The following is a 26,170-nucleotide window of genomic DNA, read 5'->3' as shown; positions in this document are numbered from 1 at the left end:
CCACCAAGTACTCTGCTTTTACTCATACTGTTCTCTCCACCTTTGCCTCTAGAATTCCTTCCTGTCATTAAAAACTAAACTAGATGCCACATCCCCCAGGTCTTCCCTGAGCTACTCCCTCCCATTCTGACTCCTAGACTACTCCCATCATACTTTTCTGATAAGCTCATCTGACATTCTGTACTATGGATATCTGTGTATACTCTGTTTGACTTTAAAGGCCCTCATAACCCAGCTCCTTCCTGCCTTTCCAGGCTTCTTGCACCTTATTCCCCAACACATACTTTTTGACCCAGTGGCACTGATTGTTTCTTATATAAGATGCTCTGTCTCCAGACTTTGGCTATTTTCTCCAGACCTGGAATAACATCCCACCTCATCTCGGCCTCCTGGCTTCCCTGGCTTTCTTCAAGTCCCAGCTAAAATCCCATCCTCCTTAATTCTGGTGCTTTCAATCTCTTGATTATTTCCAGCTTATCCCATCTGTAGCTTCTTTGTACATAGTCTTTTGCATTTGTCTGCCCCATTGGCCTGTGGACTCGTGGGAGCAGGTACAGGCTTTTGCAGTTAGCACTTAGTGTACTGCTTGGCACACAGTAGATACTTAATAAATGCCAGTTGATTGAATAACTGACTGTTTATTTGCCATTTCCTCTACTAGGCTATAAGCTTTATGAGGACAGACTTTCTGTCTTACCAAAGCTTTTATCCCTCAACATTTATCATAGTTCTGTACACCATAGATATTTAGTAACTGCTCGTTGATTCTGTGGAAGTAGGAAAATATGTTTTGCTTATATGACTGTAGAAACTGATGTTTTTATAACAGGAAACTGGGCTAAATCCATTGTAGCATGACAGATCTGTTCATTTTCACCCACGGTCAGGGAGGCAGTGAGCTTCATGTTTAGCTCGCTCCTTTCTAATGTTTCAGACTGAAGAGCTGTACCAAGTGATCGAAGGTCAGAAGGACACAATGACCAAGCTGCGGGACATGCTGCACCGAAGCCAGCTCGGACAGCTTCAGGTAAATGAGCACCACCTGGCTGTGGTGGGGGTTGGCCAGGGCTTAGCATCCATCCCCACCTTCATTTCGTTGGCTTCCTCTTTGGCTGTTGGTTCAGTCCCCAGTGTCGGATGCTTTCTTTCCTCTTCTCAGCCCCCAGAAGGCGGGTCCCCAGCCCAGCAGCAGCAGACCCTGCTTGATCTCCAGAACGCCTTATTCTGCAGCCAGCTGGAGGTACAGAAGTTTCAGAGGGCATCCCAGCGGAAGGAACGGCTCCTGGAGGATGCCAAGAGGAACCTTCAGTTCATGGAGGCTGCGGCTCAGGGGCTGGAGCAGCAGATAGAAGCAGCACGGACCCACAATCAGGTAAATCATTAATCTGTCTGAGGCTGCAGGAATTGACTTTGCCCTCACCCGCCACTTCTTAGCACCAGGGTTTGCTTCACTTACGTAATTCAGCAAAGCCCTTATTTGACATTCTGCAGCTAGAGCCAACCAGGTGCCAGACTTCTTGCTTGGAAAGGGTCTTTGGCATGCTACTCCCCCAGGAGTCTGCGGCCCATTTTAGTTTGAAATCACAACATGCTTTGTAGCCTACAGCTGTTTCCTTGAGGATCTCAATCCAAATTAAGATTTGAAGATGGAACATTTTGAAGATTTCTGCTGCAATTTAGTCTGGAAAATATTGTTGCCTTTATTTGAGCCCTGAAGGTCACCAGACACTGAGAAATGTCGACTCTGAAGAATCTGTTAAAGCCAGAGTTCGAAGTTGGGGAGAGTTCTTACTTTTCCCTTAGTTCCTTAAAGAAATTGTTTTCTTGACCAGGTTTCATCAGTTATTTTAGGGGGCAATCTGTGTGAATATATTATTTAAAGTTTTAGTCGGTCTGACCTAAGGAAACATAGTTAGGGTCTTTAAAGCTCTCTGGGAGAGTAGGCCATGAAAATAGCCAAATATCCCAAGGCTTCTGAGGATGAGAACTTTGACTTAGGACAGAACTTGCTGGCATGATTGGCTTCTTCAGCCTCCTCATCGGCCTAGGAGTGAGTCTTAGTGAAGAGACGTCTGTCATCTCAGATGGCATGAGCACCGGTGTATCCTCATTTCTGTAGCATTGTCTCAACTCTAAGCCAGTTCCCAGTGGAAACAGTTTCTTCCTTTCCCTCCATTTTTTCTAACTTCCTCTTCTCAACTCCCATAATGTTCATATCTTTATTATGCAGCTGCCATTTTGTATCGTAGCACTATTTTGATTTGTATACATCTTATGTCATCTAATTGATTGTAACTCTTTTGTGGGAGGTGATGTAGGCTGGAGGACTGGGCCTGGGCTTGGAAAGACCTGAGTCTAGGTCTGACCTCAGACACGTACTGGCTGTGGGACCCCGAGCCTGTCACTGAACCTCTGTCTACCTCAGTTTCCTCATCCGTAAAATCGGAATAGTAACAGCCCCTACTTCCAGGGTTGTTGTAAGGATTAAATGAGATAATATTTATAAAGTTCTTAGCACAGTGCCTGATATATAGTAGGAGCTAAATAAATGCTAGTACTGTTATTACCTTGGCATTGCCTTTGAGGTCCAGTGTGCACCCTGCACACAGAAGACACTTGATCAGTGTTTATTCATTTGAAAGCTTACACTTTTACTCATGATGGAAAATGCAATCCACATCCGGGGAAAGAGCGATGGAGTCTGAGTGCAGATCAAAGCATGCTATTTTCACTTTTTTGGGTTTTTGTTTTTTCCTTCTTGTGGGTTTTCCCTTTTGTTCTGATTCTTCTTTCACAACATGACTAATGTGGAAATATTTTTAACATGATTGTACATGTATAACCTATATTAGAATGCTTGCTGTCTTGGGGAGGGGGGGAGGGAAGGGAGAAAAATTTGGAACTCAAAATCATATAAAAATGAATGTAGAAGTGAGGCAATCAATAATTTCAAAAAGGAAAAAAAAAGAAAGCTTACTCTTTTAAGCAGTTAACCTGCAGTAGGGTAATGAAAGCAGAAGATTTTGCTGATAAAAGTTATATGCTTTATTTCAGGAACTACGAAGTACCCTGCAGCAGCTACAGGAAGATTTGCGCAGTAGGAACAAGCAGCTTCACATTCTGGAGGGCACGAGGTGCCGTGAGACCCAAGCCCAAGAGCAGAGCATTCAGCGCCTGAACCACAGCCTCCGTCAGAAAGATCATCTTCTGCAGGTGGGTTAGTGTAAGGAACATTCGAGTTGGGTCGGAGCCTTGCAAATTCCTCTTACTGATCACTGTGACTTCAGTTTACAGATAATTGTCAACCAGATCTGAGTTCTTGTTGTATCCAAACTGTAAATATGAGTAGAGTGGAAATGACCCTTGAGAATAGATTCCCCCAAGCTGTGCTATACAAGCAACTTTCTACTTTAAGCTTGTGGGAAGCAGAGGTCCCAGGAGCTCCTCTGGACTATGGGGAGCACGGCAGGGCCTGCTCAAGCAAACTGGCCATTCAGGGAGATGAGGAAAGGACCCATTTGTGCCCCTTTTGGTCTCAGTAAAGGAGGTTCTGCTGATGGTCCTCCTGGGGCCTTGTGGGGCCCAAGCTAGATGTGAGATGGCTTAACAGTTTGGCCATTGTGGTCCCATCCTTTAGTCAGCAGGTAAGCTTCTTAAGGCTTCTGAGCCTCAAAAGAGATTTAGTGGCTGTTTTACTAAGAGATAGGGAGAAAGAAAGAGAAGCCACTTTGAAATGCACCTCTTTGCAAAGGCTGAAGATTTCCTGTGTAACCTCGATCATTGTGCTATCTTTGACAGTGTATAACTATAGGAAACTCTTTCTGGGTCTCACTAGGAATACCGAGAACTCATGCAATATCAGAACAACTCGGAGAAAAGCCTTGAGGCAAATGAAATGATGCTTGAGAAACTTCGACATCGCATCCAGGATAGAGATGTTGCTTTAGAGGTAAGCCACATGTAATTCTGCTACTCTTACAAGAAAGGCTGTGATAGAGAACTTCCTATCTGTTGTGGGTAAGGGCTTTAGATTGTGAGATAGAAAGTTAAGTATATTCTCTGTTGAAAGAACTGATACTATTTTCACTTTTTTTTCATGTTTTTTCCTTTTGTTCTGTTTCTTCTTTCACAACATGACTAATGTGGAAATAGGCTTTACATGAAAAGAAATAGAATGTTCTCTATTCCTCACTTTAAAGTGTACTGGAACATGTGGCCATTTGGGCATTGATTCTTCCAGAAGCCCAGGATTTTTTTCCTAAAGCCTCCCACTTTGATATCATTATCAAATGAAATAAGATTTATAAAACACTTAACACAGTACTTAGCACATAGTAGGACTTAACAAATGCTAACACCCTTCCCCACCATTTCCGGCAGCGGGCCATCGATGAGAAGTTTTGTGCCTTAGAAGAAAAGGAAAAAGAACTACACCAACTTCATCTTGCTGTGAGAGAGCGAGATCATGATTTAGAGAGACTCCGCTGTGTCCTGTCTTCCAATGAAGCTACCATTCAGGTACCAGTCACTCCCTAATCTTTTTCCCACCTGCTCCTTGCCTCCATCTTTCAGAATCAAAGCACTAGCTTATCAGCTTCCCATAAAGATGAAGAACAAGACAGTAGTGGCTTGTTTTCTTCTGGGAGGAACGAACACCCTGCTCTTCTGATGGCGGGTTGTGATCCGTGAGGTGTTCACAGTCTGCTGGTCCTGAGTTGGCTCTAAAATGTCAACCTTTGGTCTGCATAATTTCTCCCAGACTGAATTAAATTGGTACTTGAGGCTTTACTATTTAAATCCTTTCTTAAAAGACTTGCCACCCTTTCAGTCCCGGTCTACTTTCCTTCTAAAACCCTGCCCCCACATTATCTACACTTTATGTTTTCTTCAGAAGCTCAGTCATTAGGGTTGATCATTTCTAAAACACCAGGTCATGTGGCATTTCTGGGTTAGACGCTGAGTTTTCCCCTTGAGAAACAATGTGGAAAGTTGAATCCTCCCTACATAGCTTACAGTAAATAAAGAAGGACCTGAACTACATTTTCATCTTATGTCATTGAAAAATGGCTCCTTAACTCCTGGTTTTCATTTTCTCTCTTTGTGGCCATAGAGTATGGAGAGTCTTCTGCAGGCTAAAAGCTTAGAACTGGAGCAATTATCAGTTACCTGCCAGAACCTTCAATGGTTGGAAGAAGAAATGAAGAAGAAATTCAGCCACTGGCAGAAGGAGCAAGAGGGCATCATCCAGCAGCTGCAGACGTCTCTGCATGACAGAAACAAGGAAGTGGAGGCAAGGCCTTGTAGTTAGCTTGTGGTGAGATCTGGGCAGGTGGCCAGTTTCTTGGGACCACCCATGGTCCTTCTAGTGGTCTGTTAGGACACCCTGTGAGGTCTGGGAGTCTGTGGACTATTTTTTGGTTTCTCCTTCTATTCACTGAATGACTGAATGTCATTGTGCCTGTCTCCCTTCCTTCTCTCTAGGATGGGTGGGGGATAGTTACCTGCTTAACAGGAGTAACATGAGTACTGATGAGATCTATATTTTGCATGGAGCTGCTGGAGAAAAGAAACATACACACACACATATATCAGGCTACTGGGGATAGTGGAGCACACCCTTTTTTCTTTCCTTAAAGTGACTTTTGTTGTCTCTTGGAGGTTCATGAACAGAAACCTAATTATTTTCTGCTAACTGCAAGTAAGTCATTGTTAGCCCTTAACAAGCCATGATTATTTCCCATACTGATTTGTAAGCTGTCATTCTAAACATTCTTGTTGTATAATTCAGTATATAATCTTCCTAATTCAAGTGGCCAGTGATTTCTGAATCTCTCTCATAGACCAGAGATTGACAAGCCTTTGTAGCCAACAGCCATAGGGTGGCATAGGTGAAGGAGGGCACCATTACTCCCTTTCCTTTTCAAAGTTTCTTCTTTGTCTTTCCCCTCAGGATCTTAGTGCAACATTGCTTTGTAAGCTAGGACCAGGGCAGAGTGAAGTTGCTGAAGAGTTGTGTCTGCGCCTGCAGCGGAAAGAAAGGATGTTACAGGACCTTCTGGGTGACCGAAATAAGCAAACTCTGGAGCACGAGATGGAGATTCAGGACCTACTCCAGTCTATGAGCAACAGGGAGAAGGAGAGCCAGGTAAGGATTGGTCCAGGCACGAAAGACACTCCTTCAGTCGTGGGGAAACCATCATCTCCAAACAGAAGATAGTTCAGCATGATTAGAGGACATCTATATCCATACCCACTCATTCTTTTTACCCTTCCCTAGAGAGGTATTAACAATTTCTGTATGATCATAAAGTTAAAGAATTGAGACTCTTCATTCTGAGATGATGAAAACAAAGGAAGGAAGTGAAAGTTTCTTTACAGATCATGCTCAGGCACATGAAGGCTATACACCTATCCAGCAGTGGTTATTATCCAGATCCTCAAATAACCCAAATATCAGCCTTCAGCATTAGTGTGAAATGTCTTTTCTCCTTCCTTAAAGTTTCTCAGGAGATCTTAGATTCTTGTCCAAAAAGACTTTCTATTAGCTTACAACTTGAGTAATTCTAGTTGTAATTTTAAAAAATTATTGCTGATTTATTTTTACATTTCCCTTCTCCTCCACATATATTCCTTTCCCCAGCCCCTCCTTGTTGAACCATCATTTTTTTAAAAAAAGGAAAAACACAGTTCAGTAAAATTAACCAACACACCAGTCAAGTCTGACAGTGTATGTACTGTTCCACACCCATTGTCCTCCACCTTTTCCAGGAAGAGAGAGATGCCTCATTTTTTCTCCAGGGTCAACCATGGTCATTGTAATTTAATTTCTTCTTGATGGTACTAGGAAATAAAAACCATTTCCGTAGTTCATTCAGACCAGAAGTGGTGCTTAGGCTTTTTCGCCTTTGCACCATTATCAGCCTTATAAAACCAATGTGAACTAAAACAGTGAGAATGCCAACTGGCTTTTGGCTGTTTTGCTTGTTGGGTTCTCTGATAATTTGATCTGATGATTGGTTTCATCTGGACAGCCCTAGAACAAAGAAACCTGTTAGCTTAACTATAAGAAGAGTAACAAGCATCTCAATAGGGAATAAATGGTGCTAAGAAGGAGGCTTCTCCGTACTCTCTTCCCTGATACTTACATTTTCAGCTTGCCCAGGTTCCAACGAGGATAGGTCTTCCCAACCTGTTGGATGAGTTCAGCCTTCCAAACTAGGGTCCCTCAAGGCGTTGTCAGCTTACCATGGCACCAAGGAGACGTAACTCCAGTCTCCACATCTGGACTCTCATTCTAATGATACGCTATTGTATATTCCCTTTATCAGCTTGTTTTGGGGAAGATGGTGCAAGCCCTGATGGAAAGGAGCGCTGAGGTGCAGACCTTGTGCCAGCACATCGGAGGGAAGAACCTGGTAATGTTTGCTCCGTACAGGGTTGTTTGTTGGGGGGTCAAACCGGATGATGTATGTAGAGCATGATGGGACCCTGAGGTGGTATCATGTCGTTATATCACAGGGGATCAGCACAAACCAACTGGCTGAAGCTACTGCATTCACTAGCCGCCATTGTGAGGAGCTACCTGTCCAAGTAAGGATCATGATACTGCATGCCCTGAGGACACTCAGTTTTTTATTGGGTCCATTTATTCCTGAATCGTCCTCTCAAGGATAACAACACTTTAATCTTCGATTCTGACAAGTGGTTTTGGCTTCTCAAGGTTTAGACCAATTTTTCCTGCTAATACCCTTTCATATGGAGGATATCATAGATATTAAATGTTCTCCAAATTCTCTTTCTTTCCTTATTTTTAGGAATCAATGCATGAAAACATCAAAGATGAACTTACTTCAGTGACTGTTAAAGGTGATTCCAACACATCCAGACCTCGATCAGGCAAGTATCACATCTGTCCATCACGTCTTTCCTAGGACTAGGCCAGCACGTTTGGCCAAGGCCGTTCACTTCTTCAGTCACCCAAGTGTTAAGAATGGTGCTGGATGTGAGAGGGAAGGAGCCTCAGGTTGGGTGTTCTGTGAAGAACCAGTATTAGGGATGATGATCCAAGGAGGGCTCCTGCCTTTGGAGTACCTTCCGACCCAATGAGATCTGGGCTATGATTCAGGGAAACAGCTTGCAGGGACTGAGAGACCAGACTCCTTCCCACACCCCCCAAAATTGCCATGTCATATGTGGTATAGTGAAAAGTCAGGTTACGGGTTTGGTATAACAGGCATGGTTTCATATTATTGGAGAGGCTGAAATTTTGTTTTTGATTTGTGATCTCTTGCCAATATGTAATGTTTTATGATTGTTACACAAGTCATTAATCATAAAACACTTTATATGCATTATAAACTATGCTGGGTTTTGTTACCTGTCAACCTCTAGAGTACTAGAAAAAAATTGTGAATTGCTACTGCCTTTATATTAGTTATTTGCAAGATGGGTGTGTAGACTATTAGAGACTGGTGGTTATTATAAGCCACTAAGCCCAGGGATAAGCAGCAAGGATCAGTTGTACTATGACAGGCTTTAGTAGCGATTAACCTCTGTGAGCATTCTGTATTTATTTATAGGAAACACAGAGACCTCTGCAGATCTGGAGAAGGAACTGATTCATGCCAAAGAAGAACTTGAACTCATAACGAGAAAAGAAAGAGAAAGTCGGGTGAGTTCTGGGTGCAGGCTTCATTCCCAAAGTGTTTTTTCCAAAGCCATTTTAAACCAGCTCTGGCATGTTGGCACCTTCAGTCATGGTATTCTGAGTTAGATTAAAGGTACTTTTTAGGGAAGGAAGGCAAACTGTAGTACCACCCTGTACCACCATGAACCATCTCATTTTACACAGTTGGAATCATTAAAATTGCTCATAATAATTGTTTCAAATATAAACTGTTGTAAAGTAGAAAAATCATTTGCAGAAATGAGGGAGTTTTTGAGTTTTTACCATTTATGTTGTTGATACTTTAGAATTTAAAAATTGGAAATGTAGAGCAATAGAAATTAAATTATTTTGGATTGGTTTTTTTGGGGCAAAGGCTTTTCCCAACTGCCTCACACTTTCATTTCAGCAACTCAGCAAACATTTACTTAGGTCTACAAGGGGAAGCATGCTTTGCCAGTGCCAGGGATATAAAGAGAAAACCCCAAACCATTTGATGACCTCGTGTTGCTGCTTTTACCAGGAGACATCACGCATAAAGAAAGAAGGAAATGGCAGATAATTTGAGGAGAGGGAGAGAGTGCTAACAGTCAGGGGTCAAGAAAAGCGTCTGGTAAGAATCTGCCAGCACCAGCCTGAGCTGAGTCTTGAAGGAAGCTCAGGATTTGAAAATCAGGGTGAGGAGTGTGTATATTCTGGGCATGGGTTGGCAGCCTGTGCTGAGGAGCAGAAATAAGAGGTGTGATATTGAAATGTAGAGAACAAGGAATAAGCCAGAGTGTGGGAAGGGAATGAGCAAGGTAGACTGGGGCCATATTGTGAAAGAATCTCACTGCCATTCTGAAGTTTAGCAGAAAATCGAGAGCATGATGTGTGAGGACCAGCACATGAACCAGCTCTTCCAGACCAGAGAATGCAGGGAGGGGAGTCTTGGGAAAAGGCCGAAAGGATGGTCAGGCTCCAGAGAGTGAAGAGCTATGAACTGAGGAGTTTATGTTTTTTTTTTTTTTTAAAGCAATTGGGGTTAAGTAACTTGCTCAAGGTTACACGGCCAGTTATATCTGGGTGTGGTGCTGAGTATCTGAGCCCGGATTTGATCCAGGTCATCCCGACACTGGAGCCAGTGCTCTTACTCGCTGAGCCACCTGGTCGCCTCTAAGCAATTGGGGTTAAGTAACTTACTCAAGGTTACATGGCCAGGTGTTTCTGGGTGGGTGCTAAGTGTCTGAGCCCGGGATTCAATCTCCAGGTCATCCCAACACTGGAGCCGGTGCTCTTACTCGCTGTGCTACCTGGCCGCCCCAGGAGTTTATGTTTGATCCAGAGAGGAACTAGGATACCTGGAGACCTGTGCTTTAGGAGCTCCCTTTGGGAGCCAGGCTGAGAAGGAATGGTAGGGTCTAGCCGAGCCTGCCCATCCGGTGGGGCTCTTCCCACAGACACTCCATAGGGTATCCAGCGTGCCGGAGGCAAGTCATAGTTCGGTTAACCTTTCAGTGCAACAGTCTGTCATTTGTATTTCTTCTACTGTGTTGCCTCGGCCTACCTCCTTTTCTGATCCCCAGTCTCTGATACACTTTGTCACATCTTGTGCATGTGCTATTATTAGTAACATGTGGTATCCTTTCACCCACCATATCTAGCTTGTGATTGCTCATTGGATCAATAATTCTGGTTCTTCTGAGGTCATGGTTTTTATAATTAGCAACAATCTAATATCATTAGAAGAATATTTGTATCAACAATGGGCTTCTATGGCAGGGAAGATCTAGGGATCATTTAAAGCCCTACAAAATTTTAAAATGCCATCTAGCTCACATTTTCTCTTCTGTTCTGGGCCCAACTTGGCATCCTACATCTGTGTAAATTATACAAAAACTATACATCGTCTTAGTCTCAGTCAATGGGCTATAAATGTAAATCATGTCATAATCTGGGAAAGAGGCATTTTTCATCCACTTGATTTTTCCTATGTGAATTTCTGGTGTGTGTGTGTGTGTGTGTGTGTGTGTGTGTGTGTGTGTGTGTGTGTGTGTGTGTGTGAGTGAGAGAGAGAGAGAGATTGTTTGCAGTGAATATTGAAGGTCCCTTCAGTTACACACCTTGATATGGGTGACTTTGTGCTGACTACAAACAGAAACAAAACCACACCATGGGGGGCATGGGGGGAGGGCACTGCTCTGTCTGAACCTTGCTGAGGACATTCTTTGTGATGTAAGCAAATATCTTTAGTGAACCAATGTCTCCCTTGGCTGATGGTGATCTCAAATAACCTTAACATATGTATGAAACACATAGTTAAGAAGAGTCTTGTAGACTTTTTTTGCCCCTCCAAAACAAATGCACCAACATAGCAGAATCTGGTTTTCCCTTTGACCGTTAGGTAATTAAACACATGCTTTTCTACAGAAAAATCACCTGCAAAGACCTTCCTCTTTCCTTCTCACATTTTCATCAAAGATAATCACTATTATGGATAGAGCATTCTTGTAGATTTTATGGAGGTGAGGAAGTCATCAAGTTTCCCCTTGCTTGCATGGCACACTGGGTGCTGAAGTCATGGAGTCTGCATATGGTGCTTCTACTGTCCTTGGTCAAGAGTTACATCTCATCTCTTTTCCAAGCCTCTGTTTTCCTCATGTGTAAAGTGAGATGGCTGGCCCTAGAATTACATCTAGTTCCTTTCCAACTCCAGCTCCATCATTGAGGCAGCAGGAAACTGCTGGAGTCTCTTGCTCATTTTGCTGTACCAGCTCCAGCAGCCATAAATCACCACATAAAATAAGTAGCGCATGATGAAGCAGAAGCAGTGTGAGGTAAATGCTGGTGGTTCATTACTCGGTATATATTTTTTTACTTTCTTAAGAGCCTGTTTCCCTAGTGAAGACCCTGACTTCATGGAATGTTTTAGCTTTTTGTTGAAGTCGAACTCGTGGCCAGCCAGCTTGTGAGCCTTCAGCCTCTACCTCTTCCTCTCATTTTTATCACCTTTTGGAGTTTCATAAAAATATTTGTCAACAAATCATGTGGCCATTGTCCTCATGTCTCTGTGGATGCGAAGTATTTGGAGAATGTTGATATCATTCGTTATTACATTATTGTAATCAGAGGTGTTTGAACATTTGGCCACCATATATGCTGAGATCATTTGAGAATGATGCTACAGAGGATGGCTGCCATGGTGTGCCCCAGACACCCAGAGCACTTCATTAACTGATGTTGTGACAAGATGAAAGGGAGGTGACCTGGGGGAAGATGCTGACCTTAGGCTTCCATTGTGGTATTGTGTGGCCTCGCCACAGTCTTTGTCTTCTATGCCCATAACTCTGGCCATTCTTTCTCACCAGATGGAGCTCTCTGCTCTCCAGTCCATGGTTGCTGTGCAGGCAGAAGAGCTGCAGGTTCAAGCTGCTGACATGGAGTCCCTGACCAGGAACCTGCAAATCAAGGAAGACCTAATAAAGGTAAGCAGCTCTTGAATTGGGCCCAGGGCGGTCAGAGTTCCCAGTGTCCTTATGGCAGCCCCAGTCCATCCCACTGGCTGTGTGTCTTTCCTTTTGACACCACCCTGATCACAACTCTACTAGTAATGTGCTTAATAGGGATCATATCTATTAGTTTTCCTTTTGAACAGGGGGCTCCTCTCCTTAGGAGCCTCACGTCTCCATGTGGATGGGGAGGGGACTGTCTCAAGGGTGATATACTCCATCATTCCTTAAATTGACACTGTTTTTTGGTCTCCAGGACCTTCAGATGCAGCTTGTGGATCCTGAAGACATACCAGCTGTCCAGCGTTTGACCCAAGAAGTCTTGATCCTTCGGGAAAAAGTAGCTTCAGCAGAATCCCAGGGTCAGGACACAAGTGAAAACCGCAGGCATCAGGTAATGATTTCTCTTCTGATGTCTCTTTGGGAAACTGTGGTCTTGATAAATTGTGAAATAGCAAGCTTGTGATGTTTTCATTTGGTAGCAGTCAGATCTATTTTCTATCTTTATTCACAGAAATTATGGTCTATTATTCTGAGATTAGGGAACCCTGAATTTATAGACCAAGTGGGAATTACAGTGTGTTTTATTGCTAGACCTACTCATTTTTACCTCTAAACTACTAAGTGTTGCTACTAAGTAGGTAGGGAGATATGATTATCTTGGCCAACTTACACTTCTAGAAGGATTTTTTTTTTTTATTTCTTCTTGGGGCAGCTAGGTCATACAGTGAATAGAACACCAGCCTTGGGAGTCCGGAGGACCTGAGTTCAAATATGGCCTTACACGCTTAACACTTACTAGCTGTGGGACCTTGGGCAAGTCATTTAACCCCAAGTGCCCTGCCTTCCACCCACCAAAAAAAAAATTATTTTTTATGGGAGTTTCCTTTTTTTTTTTCTTTTTGGAGGGCATTTGGGGTTGTGACTTGCCCAAGATCCCACAACTAATTTTTGTGTTAAGTGCATGAGGCTGGCTTTGAACTCAGGTCCTCCTGACTCCAGGGCTGGTGCTCTATTCACTGTGCCATCTAGCCACCCCTGGGATTTTCCTTTCTAAGGTTTGGAGTACTTAGAAAAACATCTTTCCTACTCAACATATATGTGCTATGTGCCTCGCATGTAGGGAGGTAAAGGGACTGGCAAACATTCTGCAAGATTCCCTGAAGGAATGAAGGATTTTGAAGTCTGCAGAAGAGAAGACATAGAGAACATGCTGGCTGTCTTTAAGGATTTAGTGTTAGCATGCAGAAGCAGCACTGGCCTTGGTTCTGCTTGGCTGGGATTTCAGAACCAGGAGCAGTGGAGATGAGTGATAAAGAGGCAGATTGTAGCTCCATAGAAGGAGGCCCTTCCCAATACTGAGAGCTGGCCAGAAGCAGGTTTGGGCATCTGTGGAAACCAGGGAGTTCTGTGTTATTGGAGGCCTTCCAGCAGAAGCTGCTGCATAACCACTTGTCCCATCAAGGAAGAGACATTTCCTGTTTAGGCAGTGGTGAGAGATGATGACCCATAAGATCCCTTCCAACTCTGAAATTCTGCCTCTCCCCGGAGAAGACAAATGTCCTTTTTTGTCTTTGCTTCTGTCTCAGCTGCTGCAGGTGATGGAGGGGCTGGTGGAAGAGCGGGGCCAACTCAACGAAGCCCTCCAGGCAGAGAGGCGACTCTACGGCAGCCTGGTGGAGTCCCACACGCGTCCAGGCGGGTAAGAGGACTCGAGGTGGGCATCTCGGGAATGGGCACCAAGGGGAAGTTCCAGTTCTGTATCACCAGAGACAGACAAAGAAGGAAGGAATGCAGAGGGTTCTTACTGTGGCCTCCCCAAGGAGACCCTGTTTACTGGAGTGAGGCAGTGAAGTGCCAGAGAAAGCCATTCGTTTCTGCCCACGGAATTGCTGACCCACTATTGAGCTTGTTCCTCAGTGGGCTGTTCCTGGGCCTCCACGGTTTTCTTGCTTTATGTTTTGTCATGCTCCTTTAATTTTTTTACCTTATTTTCTATTCATTACACCCGTTTCCCAGTTTTTATCTTCTCATTTTTCAGGAACTCCTAGTTAATTTCCTTTAAGTTCTTTTTCTTCCTTTTCTCCTTTCTTTAGGTGGAAGTAAAGATTCTGATAGGAATATTTAAAAAAGAAAGACTGTGCAATAAAAGTGGATAAAAATAATCCGAAAATGTCTTTTTCTCTTTGCTGCCGGTGTTTGTGTTTGAAGAGCACTCTTTGTGTCTCAAGTAACCTCTCCAGGACTTGGCATAATTACTCCAGAATTTCATGGCTCATGTAGGGAAAAAAAGTCTTTAGAGAAAGACCCTCTCTGGTCATGGTTTGTTTGTTTTGTTTTGTTTTGAGATTGTAACTTGTTTTAGTAATCCACAGAGGAAGGTTCTTCCTTAGTATAATGGGTTGTTATGGAAGTAGGACATGCGATGGAAAATTGGAAGGCCCTATGTGCTGTGGGGGAGAGCAGGGAATTCTAGAAAACACCTTTTCTGGGAATTTGGGCTAAAACTTGCCATCAGAGCAGTTGGTGCTGACACCCAGCGATACACACTGATGCCTGCATGGGGGCTTTCCCGGTGTCCTACATAGCAGTTGGTTTGAATCACTTAGTGACGCCAGCTTCATTTGAGACTCATTTGGTCTCGTTCAAACCACTTTCTAATTCTTCTTCCTTTCTGTGTGGCTGGTCCAAGCAGCTCTGAGCGAGATCAAGCCCTGCAGGTGGAGTTGGAAGGAGCCCAGGTGCTACGCAACCGTCTAGAGGAGGCTCTTGGAAGAAGCCTGGAGCGCCTAAGCAGGCTGGAGACCCTGGCTGCCTTTGGAGGTGGGGAACAGGAGAGTGTGAGAGCTCACCACAAGCATGCCTTCTGAGCGCTGGCGGGTCAGGCTACAGCCCAGGATGGAAAACGATGTTTGCACTAACAGAGAGAGAGAGAGGAGAGAGCCTTGTCTGACTTGGACAGAGATAACTGGTGATTTACTAACTTTAGAACTGTTGCAATTTAGAATCAACTCAGAAGCAAAACTCAGTTCAATGCACCTGTGTTCTCTTTTGTATGTACCTGTCTCTAATCTTGCGGTGGAGGTAACCAAATGTATTTGCACATTAATCCATTCCATTTTAGTTTATTCCCACCCATTTTCATTCCCTTTCTTTAAGTCTCTCCCCTTACCTCCCCCATCCCCTCTGTGGGCCAAATAAAGTTTTTTTTTCACCCCTTTTCCCAAACTATTTTAAATGTTCTGCATCATGTCACAAATGCATGCGTGTGTATTATTATTTTTTTCCATCCAGAGGGCTCTTGCTTTTGAAATGAGGACTGTTTTATGACCAAAATGTAATTGCAAAAGAAACAGGTTGAGGGCCTATGAAGATGACTTTCTTGAAATAGCAGTAGCATCTCTTGCCTGGAGGAAATTTAAAATGTGGAGGGTGACTGTGTCAGACTTGCCTTTTGTGAGGTGGTCTGAGGGCTATCAGTGTATTAGCTCATCTTTGCTTTGCTTCTCCTCCTTCAGAGCCACCATGTAAATGTAGATTAAGACCAGCTCAAAATCAAGTTTTGAATTCTTATTCACTGGTCCTTTGAGGCCCCCTGGATCCAATACCAAGTTACTCTTTTCTAATGGGATCTATCTAAGGAAGCCCTGAGATCCTTCCAGCCCAGAATGATTACTATATCAAGTACATTTCAGAACCAAGTTTCCTCCTCTTTTAAAATTTTCAAATGGTAGTGATGGGGACAGGAGGTAGAGAATAGCAAGAAAGCAACATTGCTGCCCACTCCAATTTAGAGTCAGAACAGACTTGTGTAGACATTTGTGTTTGGCAGTGGAGAAAGAGGGTTTGGAGTAGACAGAGGCTTCCTGAGTGCTTCCCAGATGAGCGCTAACACATCTCTCCCATGAGCAGGAACAGATACCAATCCTTGGGGGGCTTTGGATAGTTATGATTCAACGAAACAATCTCTCACTTCCTTTGATGAGAATTGGTCTTCCATAAGTATAGAAGCCATGACTGCCTCATCGTGACAAGACGTGTAAGAAAAGCTGCCAAACATGTACCAAATAGGTTTTCAATGTCTTAAGTACCAAGAATGGCAGAGTTCTGGTGGATACTTGCAGGCATGTGGGTACATCATTATGGGTTAGTATTTCCTTTGCCTTCAAGGTTTCCAAGATTGGGAGAAAATAGATGCTAAGATTTAAGTTAGTTTAGAACTAGGAACTCTTGGAGTATTTTGCCCAGTTAAGAGATTGAACATCCTTTCTCACTTGGACAGGGCCCAAAGATCTCTGTTTCTGACCATTTTACATGAACCTTTTTTTTTTTCCCATGAGTTGAGTGGCTGGAACTTCATTCTGAATTCCATCCAAGTTTCTGTAACCTTAACTGGGCAGGTAACAGATACAGCATCACTCAAACTGGAGTGGGCAGGGAAGAAAATGTTCCAATAGGAGAAATTTTCCAGTCACGTTCAGACTGAGCAAAGTGTCCAATTTGTATCAGTCACATTAGTAATTTTCCACCCATGGGATATGGAAGCTCACCACTCTGAGTCTCCTTTTGGGAGAGAAAAAACTGCTTGAAATAAGAAAGATGACAAGGTAATCAGAACCAGCTCTGTGGACTAAACCTAAGGTTACTTCTTCCAGTAGTTGGGAAGATGAAAATGACAGACTGCTGCCAGCCAGTCTGGATAGTGAAGGCAAGGAGGAACGATCCTCTGAGGTCCAAAGGAACATAGCTTTGTGATAGGTCCAAAGCCATAACTCCAATACAATAAGGCCTCATCATATTTTTGACTGTTCTATCCAGATCATTTTCAGTTATCGAAATTAGGGATGTTTTTTTCTTTTTTTTTAAGCTACTATGAAATGCCTACCAGTATCCCATTAAAGTGGACTGAGAAAAGAGAGGAGGTTATGATACTGATAGAAATACTGGAAATCAAAACCATTTCTTACTTTTTTCTGCTCTGCCACTGGGCATCACAAGGCAATCTGAAAATTGGGTGACTTGACAGTATTACTGTTTACAAATTGACAAGGTGGATCCGGAGAGTGACAATGTTTCAAAAGGGCGAGTTCAGAACATGAACTTGGTAGCCCACATATAAGCAAATGCTAGATCAAACCTCGTTTAGCCGACCTGGGATCTGAAGCCAGAGCCTGAAGAAGGTCTGCTGGTTTGGAGATTGTAAAGTCACTTGGCATCCATTCAGAGAATAGCCAACTTGGTTCATTAGCCCCCAGAGGAGTGCTGCGATTGGACAGCACTCCTGTCACCCTCTTCTCAATGTAATCTGAGGCCACCATGACTTCAAGGGCACAGACCTGGTCTGGGATTGGACTTTTCCACCTCTTGTCAGGTTTTCCAATAATACTGTAATTCAATTAAATTGTAGGCTTAAGAAAAAACCTTTTTATTCAAGAAGAAAAAGGTTTGCCCCGGGACTGCTGGTGTAAGATATTTTGTTGGAAACAGAGCTTAAATTAGGAAAAATCCATATCGTACACTGTAAAATGTGCTGTACAATATACGTGCCTGTTCCTCCCCTTCCCATACATTTCATCTCATTTGTTCTTATTTAATTTGGAGAGTAGGCATTCTGCTATGTTCTGAGTGCCACGGCTTTGAGAATTTGGGCTGCCTCAATGGGCTTCATGAGCCATTGCACGTTTGAACTTAAAGTGGCCTTCAAGAAATTTACTGCCTCAAAGGGAAGACTATCCCTATGGAGGGCTTTTTTTTTTTTCAAATTACATTTAAATTTTTCATTTTTATTCACTTTGAGAAAAATAATCCTTTTATATTGTTTTCTTTTGCAGTTTTAAAATCCATACTGTTTAAACATGGTTGTCAGTGGAATTAAGCATTTCTCTAATTAGCTCCTCCTTTCATACAATCTCTCCAGCCCACTGTCTTCTTTGTTTAAAAAAAAATTACAGTTGGGAGATGGTTGTGCCATGGGCTGTTAAACCACCAATCAAACTCCCAGGCTTAACCTTTCCAGGTATCGTTTCACTTCTTTTTTCCTTCCCTGACCAAACCTTCAGTCAGTTACCATATGCAATCCTATTAATACATTGCATTTTCACAGAAAGGAGTGAACCTTTCATTCCATTCTTTCAGTAGTCACATGCCTGTAAAAATGATGACACAAATTAATTGTTCATTTAAGATCCCAAAGGTATCAACTTTCAAAACAAAACAACCTCTTTTTGAAATTAGTTTTAGGAATTTTTTTTTTTTAACAATACACAAGAACCACTATGGGTGCAAAGTGTTTTTAGGTCAAATATTCCATTGACTTTTTTCCCTTTTTATAGTCTCCAATGAGTGATAATTTAAAAAAATTTTTTTCAATGTTTCTGCCAGACTTCCCAACAAGTTTATATGTATGTGAGCATCCATCCAGGAAAGCACAAAATTACCTAGTATTTTATGCTAATATGCCCTATTCCTGCATTATTACAGGTATGCCCTGTAAGAGTTGAAATGAGAGTCAGATAATCTAGGAGCAGTTTATCTGAGTGAGGGTCTCTCTACTTCCAAGACAGATCAGAGTTTTCTGTTTCACCAAAAGGATCACATCAGATAGATCTTTTTGCAAGGAACAATCAGTTCTGCTTGTTAGTCAAAGCATTGACATCCTTCTATCCACCCCCACTTTGTTTTAAAGAGATGTCATTAGAAATGTAGTTACTGGGTTTCCTGAGTTTATGTGAGGGAACCCTGGCTGCTTGTGGCAAGATGATAAACATTTTTTCCAGGCTTCATAGCTTTTTGCAGAGAAAATCCTGTATTTGTCACAAAGTGAAAAAAACAAACCTAAGTGCTTAAAAGAAAATCAGCTCCCTCTCTATTCTTTGAAGGTAATGCCAGAATGAATGAAAACAGCAGTCTTAGAAGTCAACCGTCCATTAAGTCATTCTAATAGTGCCAGTGAATGACCCTTTTCCAGGGCTGAGTTAAATGAAAGTGCATGAATGGTTCTCTCCTATTGGCTAGAGCAGAAGTATCAAATGCAATTGCTCCTAAGTGAGGCCTGAACCAGATTAAAATGTAATTGTTGAATATTTAACAAAATAAGTTAAAATGCAATAAAGTGTAGATAATGTTAGTATGTAGTTTTCTAAGCCAATATGTGATAGTTATGCACTGCTTGGTGGCTCCCGTTTTGAGTTTGACACCACCGACCTAAAGAGAAGGCTCAAGGGAGAATTCCTCCCTTTGTTGGATAATATGTAGCTCCTTGGTTACTGTCCACAGGACTGGGAGAAAGAATCCCTGAGGGTATGGAGCCACTTCAGGCAACCTGTGGTCTGAAAGATGCTGCATTGAGGGATGATCTTGGGGTAATGGTATGAGTCTTCAGCTCATCTCTGAATGAGTTTTCATCCCATTCCCCAGAAGCCCACAGGGATGATTTTCTCAGAACATTTCATCATAGGCAGGGACCAAATAAGTCCCCCCATGAGAAATGGTCTGAATGTAGCTGAAGGTAAGTCCTTAACTCCCATTTAATCACGTCAGCATTAAGCTGTGACTTCCATACAACAAAGTGGCCTTTATTTCTATTTTTCCTTCAGGAAATAATGAAAAGTGAAGAAAAAAAGTGGATAGGATGGAAGTAAAAATAGCAGTTTTGTATCCATTTCAGTTGATGGATAAGATTGCAGTGGGGGGACCATAAAAACAAAATTCACATGGCCGTATAAAATTCCCAAAGGAATCAACTCAGAAGTAGGCTTTGTTCCATTCTTCCTTTTGTACCTGCAAAATAGGATTCCAGAAATGAAAATCTACATTCCACTGTTTTCTTTCTATTGTGTCTGAAATGTGAAAAGGGGTGACATCAGACATGAAGTGAATATCTGCAAATGTTTGATTTCAATGAATTGCAACAACAGCAGGGATTTTTTGCTGATTTTTTCCCTCCTAACTGCATGCGCAGAATCAGCCTCACATTCCCTTTGGCAGAAGGGAATTGTTCCGGCAAATGAATGTGAACGGCCGCTGGTTGCCTTTCGTGTTTGCCTAAATGTGCAGCACTCGCTTTTCTAATCATTGATGTTTTTTGGTCTAACAAAAACTTTCAACCCTTCTCTTAACCTGTGAGCCTCAGAGGTGTGTTTGTATAAATATGCAAAAGTATGTTTGTATGAAATTTGACTTTTTCCATCTTAGTTTCCTCACTCGTGCTAGGACTTGTTGTTTCACTAGCTTTTAAAACACTTTCCTAGGAATGTAGGACTGTTTAGAGAACAGGAAAGGATTTTTTGCTTTTTCTGGACAAGAAGGAAATGACTTTTTATTAAATAATCAAGAAACTTGACCCTTGTGTCTTTCCAGGAATTCCCCATCCCTGCCCCTCCTCCCAGTAAGTTGTACATTTATTTCTCTTGTTAATTTTTTTGTGACCACAGTGCTTCCTTGTCTGTTACATCCTCCATTTCAGAAAACGTCATATTAGTCATTAGATTTTTCAGCAGCTTCTAGCGATGGATAAATGTTCTATTGATTCAATAAAAGTTGCCAAGGATCAATAGTAATGATTTGATTTCATTCCGTTAGGGAAAGCTCAGTTTTTTTCTTATAGGAGAATCAGACTTTTGAGCATCTCAATGAAATTCCAAACCAAAAGATTTTTAAATTAAGAAACAGGGTGAGTTAATGACTTCCTTTTTATTTTATTATGAGTACCTTATTATTTTATAAAAGAGAAGTGGTGAGGAACTGATAGCATCATTCTGGATGCCTCTTGCTCAAAAGCAGTGATGAAGAAGAAATTCACGTCTTTTCTTCTTCATGCAATTTGAAATGGGCGTCCATAGAACCTTTGGCTCCTTCTCCTCCTTAATGAAATAGATATTTAAAAAAAAAAAAAAAGGAATGATTGAGAGAATTGACTGTGAGGGAGTAGGATTTCTTGAGAAAGATAGGTTGGTGTAGGGCGAAGGGTGCTGGACTCAAAGTCAGTCATTAAGTATTTTTTAAGCTTCAGGCACTGTGCTAAGTTCTGAGGCTACAAAGAGAGACAAAAGACAGTCCCCACTCTCAAGGAGTTCTCTGTGTAGTGGAGGAGACAACATACCAAGGACCACAAAAACAAAATGCAGGTTAAATTAGAAATAATTTAATTTGTTAATTTAACATTAAGGGGGATCAGGAGAGGCTTCTTGTAGAAAGTGTGATTTTTTTTTCTGAGACCTGAATGAAGCTGGGGAGACCTGGAGACACATCAGGAGGGAGAGAATTCCAGGTATGGGGGAACAGGCAGTAAAAATACCTGGGGTTGAGAGATGGACTGTCTTGTGTGAGAAACAACAAAGAGGTCAATGTCACTGGATCAGAGTATGCTGGGAATGAGCAGGATGTAAGAAGACTGGAAAGACAGGAAAGGGCCAGGTAAAATATAAAGGGCTTCAAAAGCCAACCTGGATTTTATAGTTGACCCTGGGGGTGAGGTGATAAGGACATAGTCACACCTATGCTTAGGAAGATCAATTGGACAGTCAAAAGTCCTAGGTTTGAACCACAGTTCTTACTAGCTATGAAATAATCTCTTCTCTGTGAGCTTTTGTTCTATTGTGTTGTGCACAGCGTGCTAGATAAACATGACCTAGTCTGCTCAAACATGGAAAATGTGTTATGGAGAAAGGAAGCTAATGAACAGAGCCAGAAATCTGGGAGAAACTAAAGTCTAACTGACTATGGTTTATTAAAAATCAAATTGTTTTAATTATACTTTTGGAAAGGTGATAATCTTTCTGGAATGTTTCCCAGAATTGCAAGTCTCCCAAAGGCTCCTAAAATTGTGAATGGTCATAAATGAACCAGTGCTATAGAAAATCAGAGGAAGGTGGTCACTGAAGATGTCCTAAAGTAATTTACAAGCTTGCAAAACCCCCAGGTTACTACGGGAAGCAATTAAAGAGACTGGGGAAATAACAGAGCAGTCCAAGGGACTATTTTGAATTGCAATTTGCATCCCACACTTTCCCTTCTCAGGGAAATGCTCTACCAACTGCATCCTGGTGGCTAGATAATGATGCCAGCCTCCAAGTGGAAACTTCATGGGGCAGCATAAAGAAGCCCATTGTAGAAGGTACAGAGGAGAGTTTCCTGATATTTTGGCAGGGAGTTGGAGAGCAGGGGACGGTACTGCTAGTTAGAGGAGGACCACTCTAGCTTAGAGTAATCATTTATCAAGGATAGGAGAATATGGAAATTCGAGTTCCTTTTCACCTTTTGGACAGTAACCAAAGCATTGCTTGAGAATGGAATTCAAGTGGACCTTTTTCTAAGATGTCCTAGAATAAGAGGGTGGTAATTCAGGAATAGATAAATCTTGGAATCCACGCTGATTGGGCAGGCCAAGAAACTGTGTTGGGGAAGTGATTACTTTATTAGGAAGTGAATATTTTATTATTACTTAATTAGGAGCCTAGGGACCTCCTTATGGGCAGCTAGGAGGTACAGTGGATGGAGTGCTAGCCTTGGAGTCAGGAAGACATCTTCCTGAGTTCAAATCCGTCCTCAGACACTTACTAGCTGTGTGACCCTGGGCAAGTCACTTAACCCTGTTTGCCTCAATTTCCCCATCTGTCAAATGATCTGGGGAAGGAAATGGCAAACAACTCCAGAGTCTTTGCCAGGAAAAACCCCAAATGACAACAACAAAAAGGTCCTCAGGCCTTCTAACCTAATCCCCTCATTTTATAGATAAGGAAATTAGCTTGCCCAAGGTCATATAAACCTTAATCATTTGAACCTAGGTCTTCTGGATCCAGAACCCTTTCCCCCAATATCATGTTAGTTCATAACATAAGATCCCAACAGTTTTCAGCCACCATCTGGGAAATATCCATTAGTCTCTGTTGGTGTCTTCATTGGTTTAAAGTTTTTAAAATCCTGAGTGAAAGAACCCAAAGGAAAGCATCCTATGAGAACCACCTGAGTGTCTTTAAGTATTTGTTTGGCAAAGATGGTCTGGGACCTGATTCAAGGAGGATTTAGTTACAGAAGTATGACATAGTGCTTTTTATAAAATGGCTAAGCCAATAGTGCAGTCCCACAGCCTGGATTTGAGATACGTCTTAGAGGCTGAAGTTCAGGGATGCTCAATCTAGCATTTCTGAAGTACCTACTACGTTCCAGGAACTAGCTTGAGACTTTTTATACATTCTACTTTAAAAAGTACCTACTCACGAAAAATCCATCCTGTCTTACTGATACCCCCACAACCCTCCAATCTCTTTGTAAAATAAGAAGGGGAAAATGTAGCACTTCAGGTAAACAAAGGCACCAACAAGTGAAAGGACTTAAATAAGGTTCGTTAAGTATAGAAGACTCCTCCTTCCTCTCAGGTCCCTGTTACTGTTTAGTTGTTTCAGTCATGTCCAATTCTTTATGACCCCATTTGGGATTCTTTTGGCAGAGATACTGGAGTGGTTTGCCATTTCCTTCTCCAGCTTATTTGAAAGATGAGGAAACTGAGGTGAACAGGGTTAAGTGACTTGCCCAGGATCACACAACTAGTAAGTATCTGGATTCAGTTTTGAATTGAGGAAAATGAGTCTTCCGGACTCCAGGCCTGACACTGTGCACTATGGCTCTACCTAGCTGCCCCTCTCTGGCACCTAGAGGCAAACTAAGACACTGTCTATACTTATTTGTATCCAATGGTAGCCATCCCCTGGGCAGGACAGGGAAGGAGAAGAAAAAAAGGAAAAAAAATAAATTTGCGTGATAACATTATTATATATTTAAAAGGAATAGCAAGTTGTACATTAGTAGATTTGCAGTTTCATATGCAAGCATCTGTTTATTATACTACGTTATAGGAATGCTCGTTTTATTCCATCAATTAAAAATTAATTTAAAATATTTTTTTAAAAAAAGACACTGAGAATTAAAGGAATTTAAACAGGATTAAACAAGACCACCAAATATAGAAGGCTTCTGGAGGAAGTTTGGGCCCTAATTTAACAGTCATCCTTGGAACTTTCTAGTAGGTGAATCGCTAATTACAAAGCCCTGTTTTAAGAAAGAAAAGCAATTGTAGATCTTCTGTCAAAATCTTAATGATATGACACTTTCCTTATGTTTAAGACTTTTAAAAAACATTTTCACATCTTTGCATTTGTATGATGAAAAATTTGTGTGTGGGTGTGTGTAGTGTGTGGGTATCTGTTTTGTATATATATTCAAGTTGGTGATGAAACAATATACTTCAAAAGATCCATAATTTCCTAAGTTCTGATCTGCTCTCTACCGATGCTGATAGCAACCCTTCCACCCCTTAGTAGATGATCTTTATAATTTGCTCTGTTAAAATAAAATTCATGGGGCTGCTAGGTGGCACGGTGAATAGAGCACTAGCCCTGGAGTCAGGAGGACCTGAGTTTGGGTCCGGCCTCAGACACTTAACACAAAAACTAGCCGTGTGACCTTGGGCAAGTCACTTAACCCCAACTGCCCTTCAAAAAACAAAAAACAAAATTAAATTAAATTCATCACCTAGTGGTCAACCTTCTTGAGATGAGTGAGCTCCAAACTAGACCAATCTTCCAATGTGACCAGACACGCAATCCATAACTAAAGCCTTTCCAGTCTGGGGTTGGACCGACTAGCCAGCATTGGAGTGTTTTAAATTAGCCTTCAAGGTCACCTCCATCCCAGGACAAAAAAAATAGAAAAGAGCCAGATTTTAATAGAACAGAAAACTACCCTAGGGTAACACTGGATAAACTCGGCCTACATTTGATATAGCCACAGACCACCAAGAGTTAATGCTTCACATAGATTATCTCATGTGGTCCTTACCAAAACCCCATGAGGTACACATTCATTTTTCAAATGAGGAAACTGAGGCTGAGAGAGGTCAACTGACTTGGCTAGGGTCACAGTAGATGGCTGGGGCAGGATTTGAACTCAGGTCTTCCTGAATCCAAGTCCAGTTCTCACCACCTAGGCTAGAACAAGGATCAACAGTAATCCTTGGACACACGTTGAGAACCAGTGTCCTAGACCACAATCTTACTTCCTTAGGAAAATGAAGTCATCAAAGTGTAATGAGTAAAATCTGGTCACAGGCCGCTTCTTCAGGTTTTAGTCTATTTTAGAACTACTTAGATATTAATAGCTCATTTTATTCCTAGGCAGCTTCTGCCAAAGTTTCCATTTTTAGCCAGTGTATTTAGTTGTATTCTAGGTATTCTTAAGTCAGTACAAATTAATTCTGTAAGAAACAATTTTACTGCTTGAGAGAAGTTTAATGATGGAAATTCTCAGGAAAGAGAGTCATACTCTTAAGGACATATGTAAGATGAAGGATGAATGAAGATTTTGTTGTCGTTCACTCATTTCAGTTGTGTCTGACTCTTCATGATCCCATTTGGGATCTTCTTGGCAAAGGTAATGGAGTGGGTTTGCTATTCCCTTATCCAGCTCATTTTACATTTGAGGCAAGCAGGGTTAAGTGACTTGCCCAGGGTCACAGAGTATAGAGTTTACCTGACATGCATGGGATGAAGTTTACCCCTGCCACCATATGAACCCTATAGCTATCAAAAATTATAATAGGTGACCTTGTTTCAGTCATTGCTCCGCCAATGAGGTAGATCATTTCTCTTTATGGCAATTATAAAAAGTAAAGTTCCGATTTGTATTGTCTTATGAAGAAAGATGGAACAAAAATTAAGAGTTCATAAGTACTCAGGCATTCACTAGCAAAGCCCATTTTAATTAGGTTACAAAGGCCCTGAAGCAGAAAAATTGATTCCTTCCCAGGAACCACTCCAGTGAAATAACTGTAAGGCTTGATTTGCCTGAAAGAACATTGGTGATCTGTCTAGCTGCCTCATAATGCAAATGTAATCTTATTTTTAAAATTAATTCTTTTCAATTAACACTAAGTTTTTTTTCTATCCCTCACCATTGAGGGGAAAAAGAAAACCCTTGTAATAAATCTGTATAATGAAGCAAAACAGCTTCCTTCATTGGCCAT

General features: G+C 41.9%; 1 protein-coding gene across 9 annotated transcripts in view; it reads left to right on the top strand.

Moving 5' to 3' along the window:
• PDE4DIP (phosphodiesterase 4D interacting protein) overlaps nt 1-26,170 on the top strand; it is a 273,714-nt gene that overhangs the window by 176,908 nt on the left and 70,636 nt on the right. For 8 of the 9 annotated variants that reach the window (XM_069090199.1, XM_069090202.1, XM_069090200.1 and 5 more), the window contains 15 exons: nt 935-1,027; nt 1,160-1,372; nt 3,055-3,213; nt 3,836-3,949; nt 4,381-4,518; nt 5,111-5,290; nt 5,951-6,145; nt 7,329-7,415; nt 7,519-7,590; nt 7,815-7,896; nt 8,580-8,671; nt 12,013-12,129; nt 12,410-12,547; nt 13,743-13,855; nt 14,849-14,976. In XM_069090199.1, coding sequence (XP_068946300.1) covers nt 935-1,027; nt 1,160-1,372; nt 3,055-3,213; nt 3,836-3,949; nt 4,381-4,518; nt 5,111-5,290; nt 5,951-6,145; nt 7,329-7,415; nt 7,519-7,590; nt 7,815-7,896; nt 8,580-8,671; nt 12,013-12,129; nt 12,410-12,547; nt 13,743-13,855; nt 14,849-14,976 — 1,921 coding nt within the window. Of the gene's footprint in view, nt 1-934; nt 1,028-1,159; nt 1,373-3,054; nt 3,214-3,835; nt 3,950-4,380; nt 4,519-5,110; nt 5,291-5,950; nt 6,146-7,328; nt 7,416-7,518; nt 7,591-7,814; nt 7,897-8,579; nt 8,672-12,012; nt 12,130-12,409; nt 12,548-13,742; nt 13,856-14,848; nt 15,382-26,170 lie in introns of those variants that run through there. The other variant, XM_069090203.1, reaches the window with a different exon arrangement.

This window comes from Petaurus breviceps, unplaced genomic scaffold (genome assembly GCF_028583685.1).
Source record: "Petaurus breviceps papuanus isolate PSGF00001 unplaced genomic scaffold, PetGlider_PUasm1.0 186, whole genome shotgun sequence".
Taxonomy (NCBI): Eukaryota; Metazoa; Chordata; class Mammalia; order Diprotodontia; family Petauridae; genus Petaurus; species Petaurus breviceps.
The sequence above is the reverse complement of the archived record's forward strand: the minus strand, read 5'-3'. Positions and strand labels throughout refer to the sequence as shown.